The following is a 9,347-nucleotide window of genomic DNA, read 5'->3' as shown; positions in this document are numbered from 1 at the left end:
TCACAATAAATCACAAAATCATCATTCCCTTCAGGCAATGACAACATAGGTGTCGTAGTTAACATCTTCTTCAACAATTAAAACGCTTTCTCTTGTTCATCCTTCCATTCAAATTTCCTCCCTTTATGCATTAATGCAGTCAAGGGTTTTGCTACTTTAGAAAAATCTTGGATGAATCTTCTGTAGTAACCAGCCAATCCTAAAAATTGGTGTATGTGCGTTGGGGTTTTTGGGGTTTCCCAGTTTTCAACAGTTTCAATCTTTGCCGGATCAACCTGAATACCTTCCTTGCTCACTATGTGTCCGAGGAATTGAACTTCTTTTAACCAAAATGCACACTTAGAAAACTTAGCGTACAGTTCTTCCTTCCTCAACAATTCTAGCACCATTCTCAAATGTTCTCCGTGCTCTTGATCATTCTTAGAGTATATAAGTATGTCATCGATGAAAACAATGACAAACTTGTCAAGATATGGCCTACACACCCGGTTCATGAGGTCCATAAACACGGATGGTGCATTAGTCAATCCAAACGGCATAACCATAAACTCATAATGACCGTAACGCGTTCTGAAAGTAGTCTTTGGAATATCCTCCTCCTTCACCCGCATTTGATGATAACCGGAACGTAAATCAATCTTCGAATAAACCGACGAACCTTGCAGTTGGTCAAATAAGTCGTCGATTCTCGGCAGTGGATAACGGTTTTTGATGGTAAGCTTGTTTAACTCTCGGTAGTCAATACATAACCTGAACGTACCATCCTTCTTCTTGACAAACAAAACAGGAGCTCCCCACGGTGATGTGCTTGGTCGAATGAAACCACGCTCCAAAAGCTCTTGTAATTGGCTTTGTAATTCTTTCATTTCACTAGGTGCAAGTCGGTAAGGAGCACGAGCTATCGGTGCAGCTCCTGGTACAAGATCTACTTGAAATTCGACGGATCGGTGTGGCGGTAGTCCCGGTAATTCTTTTGGAAATACATCGGGAAATTCCTTTGCGACGGGAACATCATTGATGTTCTTTTCTTCTGGTTTGACTTTCTCGATGTGCGCTAAAATTGCATAGCAACCTTTTCTTATTAGCTTTTGCGCCTTCAAGCTACTAATAAGATTTAACTTCGCGTTACCCTTTTCTCCGTACACCATTAAGGGTTTTCCCTTCTCACGCAGAATGCGAATCGCATTCTTGTAACAAACGATCTCTGCTTTCTCCTTAATCATCCAGTCCATGCCGATTATTACATCAAAACTCCCCAATTCTACTGGTATCAAATTAATTTTAAACGTTTCGCCAACCAGTTTAATTTTTCGGTTCCGGCATATTTTATCGGCTTTAACTAGTTTACCGTTAGCTAATTCAAGTAAACACTTATTATCCAATGGCGTTAATGGGCAGTTTAATTTGGCACAAAAATCTCTACTCATATAGCTTCTATCCGCACCCGAATCAAATAAAACATAAGCAGGTTTTTCATCAATAAGAAATGTACCCGTAACAAGCTCCGGGTCTTCCTGCGCTTCAGCCGCGTTAATGTTGAAGACTCTTCCTCGGCCCTGCCCATTATTATTCCCTTGGTTTGGGCACGCACTTTTGTAATGTCCCTTCTTCCCGCATCCGAAACAAGTAATGTAGGCAATATTTGTTCCTTTAACCACTGGTCCGTAGACTTCACACTTTGTCGCACCATGACCCTTTCTATTACACTTGGTACATGATGCCGAACACTAAGTAGTCGGATGGTACCCTTCACACCTTTGGCACGGAATTTTCTGCCTCTTGTCGTCATTGTTGTTATTGTTGTTGTTGCGATTGTTATTGTTGTTGGGACGGTTGTTGTAGTTGTTGTTGTTGTTGAGACGATTGTTGTAGTTGTTGTTGTTGAGATGGTTGTTGTAGTTGTTGTTGTTGGGGTTACGATTGTTATTGCGATTGTTATTGCGATATATGGTGCGATTGAGGTTGTGATTATTATTGTTGTTGTACTGGTGACCCTTGTCACTGGTTTGTTCCCACTTCCTCTTGCCTTCTTTTATTTTGGCCTCCCCGGTTGCCAACTCCTTATTTCTTCCCTCAATCTGGCCCATGAGTTTGTGAGCCATTTGACTCGCTTTCTGCATTGATGTAGGTGCGGATGCACTTACATTTTCCTGAATTCTAACTGGTAGCCCTTTCACAAATGCGTCGATCTGTTCTTCCTCGTCCTCAAATATACCAGGACACATTAGAGACAATTCTGTGAATCGTCGCTCATATGTGGTGATATCGTTTCCTTGTGCTCAAAGTTCTCTAAGCTCTGTCTTGAGCTTGTTGACCTCATTCCTGGGACGGTACTGCTCATTCATCATGTGTTTGAACGCTGCCCATGGTAGTGCGTAAGCAGTATCTTGTCCCACCTGCTCAAGATAGGTGTTCCACCATGTTAACGCAATACCTGTGAAAGTATGCGTGGCGTATTTCACCTTATCCTCTTCAGTACATTTGCTTATAGCAAATACAGACTCGACCTTCTCGGTCCACCGTTTTAGTCCGACTGGTCCTTCAGTTCCATCGAACTCAAGAGGGTTACAGGCAGTGAAAGCCTTGTAGGAGCATCCTACAAAGTTCCCTGTAGAGTTAATCCCACCGCCGGACCCTGAGGGATTGTTGCGTAATGTAGCCTGTACTGCGGCTATGCTCGTCGCAAGAAGGGTACGGAATTCTTCCTCGTTTATATTCACGGTTTGTCTGGTAGTCGGTGCCATTTCCTTCAAAGATAGCCAAAAGAGTTAAGTTAATCATATATAATATCAGGAGTAGTTAATAGTATTTCGTAGCATAATATGAACTTATTTATAAAAGCTTTTTCTTCGTATTAGCGTTTTATAATTATAATTCGGGTAGTACCTACCCGTTAAAGTTCATACTTAATAGCTAATATACGATTCAACTACTACAATTCTATCATGAAAAACTAATTACAATAATACTTCATATTGAAATCTTTGGTACAATATTTTACAATCGTACACTACTGCTATTTTACATACAACATGAAATATAGCAAACGATAATTATAATACAAGGCAGCCGTTAAGAGAATTCTAGTTAAACTCAAATCGTTCAATAAAAACATGTAATTCATAGGACCAAAAACAAGTCATGCACTCTGGTTTAACCAATACTATTTCCCATCCCTGGTCAAGTGGAAAATAACCGTTGTGGTCTTTGGTAGAGCAGCATGTTGTAACATCATCAAAAGGACGGGGGTTACGTAATATCCAACAGTGCCGTAACAAGTCAAAAACCTTATTTCTCACCTCAACTACTACATCCGTTACCAGTGGGAATGTTCTATTAAGAAGTTGTAACCCGATGTTCTTTTTCTCAGTTTCACGAGAGGCAAACATAATTAACCCATAAGCGTAGCATGCTTCTTTAAGTTGCATGTTTGAAGCCTTCTCTAATGAACGAAGTCCTATATTGGGATAGTTAGAGTCAAAATAAGCCCTCAACCCGTAGCGGAAAATTGCATTAGGGTTTCCAGAATACATAGCCATAAAGAAAATATGGGCCAATTTAGGGTGTCCCCAGTGTGAGATACACCACCTATTGAAGGAAAGCCTTTTATAAACTAATGCATGCTCGGAGTGCCTTTTAAATTCCCTGCAAACTAACTTCGTCATAAACAATTGAGCCGATGAATCTTGACCCACTCTAGACAAGATTTCAACAACCATTTCCTGTGGTAGGTCTTCTAAAATATTCGGTTGTCTATCCCTAACGTCCATTTTGTATTTCGTTATAAACTGTAAAAGAGACAAAAATTATACTTAAGTCTGATAATGGAAATAACATAACATTACAAGCAATTTTTACATATAGCATAAAAGCACAAGCACGTTATCATACATATATTACAAGGCATGGTAAAACTCATTACTACGAACTCTTCAATCAGACTCACTTGTTTCTTCCTCTTCTGACTTAGTTCGTTCAGCTAATTTCTTACCAATACCCATTCCGCCCCTAATACGAGCAGTCATTTTCACACCCTTTTCGGAAGGACCTAGTCTCTGAGATGTTCCAGGTCGAAAATAAAAGTTTAAGTGATACGGGTGTTTACGATAAGAACAGTCAGGGTTATTTCTGATAACTAATGGTCCATCGGACTTGGGATCGGGTTTCTCTATCTTGATAGATGGAGATTTCCCCTTTTTCTTTTTATCAAACTGAGCCGATGTAATTTCTATCACTTCGTCGGAATCCTCATCAGGATTCTCTTCCGGTTCCTCAGGGAATTGGGAGTCTTCCCAGTATTTTTCTTCCTCAGCTGAGACACCATCGACCATTTTTAACTTTAGTACATTGGTTGAAGATTTTGACTCAATATCTGAGTCGCTTGAATGACTACTGTAATCGGAGTAATTTGATAGCTTAGCGTGATCGGATGAAGTCATCTAACACATAATAGCAAGTATGTTAAGAAATTAATATATCACATAATATTTACATGTTAAGCATATATAGTTTCCAACAAAAATGTTAAGCAATCATTTTTAAAACAGACACGGTCGAAGTCCAGACTCACTAATGCATCCTAACAAACTCGATTAGACACACTAATGTAAATTTTCTGGTTCTCTAAGACCAACGCTCTGATACCAACTGAAATGCCCCGTTCATATCGATTATAAACGTTTCATATTAATTGGTTTCATTGCGAGGTTTTGACCTCTATATGAGACGTTTTTCAAAGCCTGCATTCTTTTTAAAAACAAACCATAACCTTTATTTTATCGATAAAGGTTTAAAAGACATAACATAGATTATCAATCATCGATAATCTAAAAATACCAAGTTTTTACACAACCATTACAATATATTACAATCTTAGACATCCGAATGCAGTTTTTAAACATTATCATACAAGCATGCTGACTCCAAATCTCTTCTTTAAATAGCATGCAACAGCGGAAGCCTTTCAATAATCACCTGAGAATAAACATACTTAAAATGTCAACAAAAATGTTAGTGAGTTATAGGTTTAACCTATATCGTAAATCGTAATAATAGACCACAAGATTTCATTTTTATAAATATTATACAGGCATTTCGCAATCTGCATAAAAATCATTCATATGGTAAACACCTGGTAACCGAACTAACAAGATGCATATAGAATATCCCCCGCATACAGGCATTTCGCAATCTGCATGCTATATACCGGCCGTCGCAATCAGTATATATCAATCGAAGTACTAAAGCATTCGTAACCCGAATGGGACGTGTCAAGGTCCATAGATCTATCTTTAGGATTCGCGTCAATTAGGGGCCATTTTCCTAATTCTTAGGCTACCAAGCTAACAAGGGGCGATATTCGGTATTCGTAATCCAACCATAGAATATAGTTTCAAGTACTTGTGTCTATTTTGTAAAACATTTACAAAGCTGCATGTATTCTCATCCCAAAAATATTAGATAGTAAAAATGGGACTATAACTCACTTGCACAGATTTTCAATTCGTTGAAAATCAGACTTGGTCACGGATCGATTCACGAACCTATAATAAATATATACATATATATCAAAGTATGATAAATATATTCAAATCATATTTTTATTTACGTGTTGATGATTTAAGTTGTCAAGTTAGCAGTCCAACGTTAGTAGTCCAATGTTAGCAGTCCAACGTTAGTAGTCCATATATATAGTTCAATATATCACCCTGGAATAATCAAGACGTATTGTAAATATAATGTCTAAGACTCAATCACAACCCATTGTACAACTATTGTCTTTGAAGTTATCTCGACGTGTTGTGTACATGTGTCTTACGATTTATCTGACGTATTGTAAATATATTGTCTAAGACTCAATCACAACCCATTGTACAACTATTGTCTTTGAAGTTATCTCGACGTATTGTGTACATGTGTCTTACGATTTATCTGACGTATTATATATATATATTGTCTAAGGTTTAATCACGACCCACTGTACAAACTGTTGTCTTTGAAGTTATCTCGACGTATTGTGTACATGTGTCTTACGATTAACCAAGACTAGTATAGTACAAGGAAATATGTATAAATACATGTATAATACAAGAAAAGTTAGCTAGGACATGGTTAGTATAGATTTTTGCAAAATAATCCCGTAGCTATTTTGGTGATTTCTAACCAATCTTGTTTTACCCATATCTTCTTCGTTATAAATCGGTTTTGAGTGATTCAAATTGCTATGGTTTCGTAACGAACTTTAGTATTTAGAAATAAACAAAAAAAGTAGTGGTTTATATTCGGAGTTACAGGTTACAAGTCCATATTTGAAAGAGGTAGTCATTTCCGTCGAAAGAACGACATCTTGATGACCATTTTGAAAAACATACTTTCACTTTGAGTTTAACCATAATTTTTGGATATGTTATCATGTTTATATGAAATATTATTTTTCCAAAATACAAATCTTTAAATCAAAGTCTAAGATAGTTTTTTTTTTAATTATCCAACCCAAAACAGCCCCCGGTTTTACTACGACGGCGTATGTCCGGTTTTACGGTGTTCTTCGTGTTTCCAAGTTTTAACTCATTAAATTAGCATATCATATAGATATAAAATATGTGTTAAGTTATTTTTAAAAGTCAAGTTAGAAGGATTAACTTTGTTTGCGAACAAGTTTAGAATTAACTAAACTATGTTCTAGTGATTACAAGTTATTTTCTTCAAATAAGATGATTATATAAGTATGAATCGAACGATGTTATGAACATCATTACTACCTCAAGTTAGGTAGGTAAACCTACTGGAAGTGACAAGAAATGATCTAGATTCAAAGGATCTTGGATGGCTTGAAAGTTCTTGAAGTAGAATCATGACACGAAAACAAGTTCAAGTAAGATTTTCACTCGAATTAAGATAGTTATAGTTATTAGGCATCGATATATTCCATATATGGATATTTGGTTATTATTAAAACTATATATTGTTTAGAATTGTATTTACCTATATATGGTTAGTTAGAGTCTTGGCCACCAAGGCATACTTTGTATATAAATATGGATTGATGGAATGAGAATTGATCATTGAAGTCTCAAACACTTTCATGGTATCAGAGAGTGTTTGAGACTTCAATGATCAATTCTCATTCCATCAATCCATATTTATATACAAAGTATGCCTTGGTGGCCAAGACTCTAACTAACCATATATAGGTAAATACAATTCTAAACAATATATAGTTTTAATAATAACCAAATATTTATATATGGAATATATCGATGCCTAATACACCCCCGCAGTTTCAGCGGGAGGAGGCCGGATGCTGAGACTGTCTCGAAAATCATCAAAAATAAGTCTTGGTAATCCCTTGGTGAAAATGTCAGCGATTTGAAATCGGGAAGGTACATGAAGAACTCGAACTTCTCCACGAGCTACTTTTTCACGTACAAAGTGAATATCCATCTCAATATGCTTCGTTCTTTGATGTTGAACTGGATTACCGGACAAGAAGACGGCAGAAACATTATCACAATACACAAGAGTACATTTCGGTAACGGACAATGTAACTCAAGTAGTAGATTACGTATCCAACAAGTATCAGAAACGACATTGGCAACTCCACGATATTCTGCTTCGGCACTCGAGCGAGACAATGTCGGTTGTCTTTTAGAAGACCAGGAAATAAGGTTATCACCAAGATACACACAAAACCCAGATGTAGAACGCCTAGTGTCGGGACACCCTGCCCAATCGGCATCAGTATAAGCAACAAGACGTGTATTAGACGACTTATATAAGTGCAAGCCATAATGTAAAGTTCCCTGTAAATATCGTAAGATGCGACGCAATGCGTGTAAATGAGGACCACGCGGATCATGCATGTGAAGACAAACCTGTTGAACCGCATAAGAAATATCAGGCCGAGTAAAAGTGAGATATTGTAACGCCCCAGCCAAACTACGATACTTAGTAGGATCCTCAACAGGAGGGCCATCGGATCCACTAAGTTTCGCATTAGCGTCAACAGGTGTGCGAACTGGATTGCATTGAGACATCCCTGCACGTTCTATAATATCTTTCGCATATGTAGACTGCTGTAAAAAGAGTCGGTTCGAAAAACGTTGAACTGCAATGCCCAAAAAATCACTCAATGGCCCTAGATCTTTCATCGCAAACTCATGAGCTAACAAAGTAATAATCGATTTCCGAAGTGTGTCACTAGAAGCGGTGAGGATAATGTCATCCACATATAAAAGAATATAAGCCATGTGCGAACCATTACGATATATAAAAAGTGAATTATCGCACCTACTATGAACAAATCCAATGGTATTAACAAAATCTGCAAACCGTTGATACCACGCTCGTGGGGCTTGCTTAAGACCATATAACGACTTTTGAAGGAGACATACGTGATTCAGATATTTTGTATCACGAAATCCGAGAGGTTGGTGCATATAAACTGTCTCTCGAAGGGTGCCATGCAAAAAAGCATTCTTGACGTCGAGCTGATGAATTGACCAAGACTTTGATAAAGCAAGAGTGAGAACCGTGCGAATAGTAGCAGGCTTGACCACAGGGCTAAACGTCTCATAACAATCAACTCCAACTTGTTGTGACCTGCCATCACAACCAAACGAGCCTTATATCGCTCAAAAGTGCCGTCAGACTTACGTTTATGCTTAAAAACCCACATAGAACGAATAATATGCATATCACTAGTTCGTGGAACTAAAACCCATGTCTTATTATCAATTAAAGCATTATACTCGTCGGTCATAGCTTGTTTCCAATTATGGTCAAGTAACGCATCTTTAGGATTACGTGGTATAGGAGAAAGGTCGGTAGAGGTAGAAAGATTAAAAGGAATCTTGGGCTTAAAAATACCCGACATGCTACGAGTGTGAATTTGTCGAATCGGAGAAGTGTGATGCGAAGGAGTTGGGATCGGCGGGCTATCTGTGGGGGATGTCGGTCCAGTTGGTAAAGTAGGTGAGACAATAGGGGAAGAACGACTTATAATAGTTATAGGAATTGAATCAAAGTTTGTATATGAATATTACCTTGATTTAGAATGATATCTTACTATAAACAACAAGGATTTCTTGAGGTTGGATGATCACTTTACAAGATTGAAAGTGAGCTAGTAAACTTGGAAGTATTCTTGATTTTATGAAACTAGAACTTGTAGAATTTATGAAGAACACTTAGAACTTGAAGATGGAACTTGAGAAAGATCAATTAGATGAAGAAAATTGAAGAATGAAAGTGTTTGTAGGTGTTTTTGGTCGTTGGTATATGGATTAGATATAAAGGATGTGTAATTTTGTTTTTATGTAAATAATTCATGAATGATTTATAATAT

The 9,347-nt window shown here is 37.4% G+C and overlaps 1 protein-coding gene across 1 annotated transcript; it reads right to left on the bottom strand.

Annotated features, from left to right (window-relative positions):
* Positions 1-7,096: 7,096 nt before the first annotated feature.
* Positions 7,097-8,987, bottom strand: LOC139890614 (uncharacterized mitochondrial protein AtMg00810-like). The gene has a single exon (XM_071873504.1). It carries the CDS (start codon positions 8,437-8,439, stop codon positions 7,264-7,266), a length of 1,176 nt encoding a protein of 391 aa, XP_071729605.1. The 5' UTR covers positions 8,440-8,987; the 3' UTR covers positions 7,097-7,263.
* Positions 8,988-9,347: the final 360 nt, after the last annotated feature.

This window comes from Rutidosis leptorrhynchoides, chromosome 2 (assembly GCF_046630445.1).
Source record: "Rutidosis leptorrhynchoides isolate AG116_Rl617_1_P2 chromosome 2, CSIRO_AGI_Rlap_v1, whole genome shotgun sequence".
In the NCBI taxonomy this organism is placed as follows: Eukaryota; Viridiplantae; Streptophyta; class Magnoliopsida; order Asterales; family Asteraceae; genus Rutidosis; species Rutidosis leptorrhynchoides.
The sequence above is the reverse complement of the archived record's forward strand: the minus strand, read 5'-3'. Positions and strand labels throughout refer to the sequence as shown.

Excerpts from the sequence above, each read along its gene's own strand:
- LOC139890614 (XM_071873504.1), bottom strand. The coding sequence starts at position 8,439 with ATGCACCAACCTCTCGGATTTCGTGATACAAAATATCTGAATCACGTA.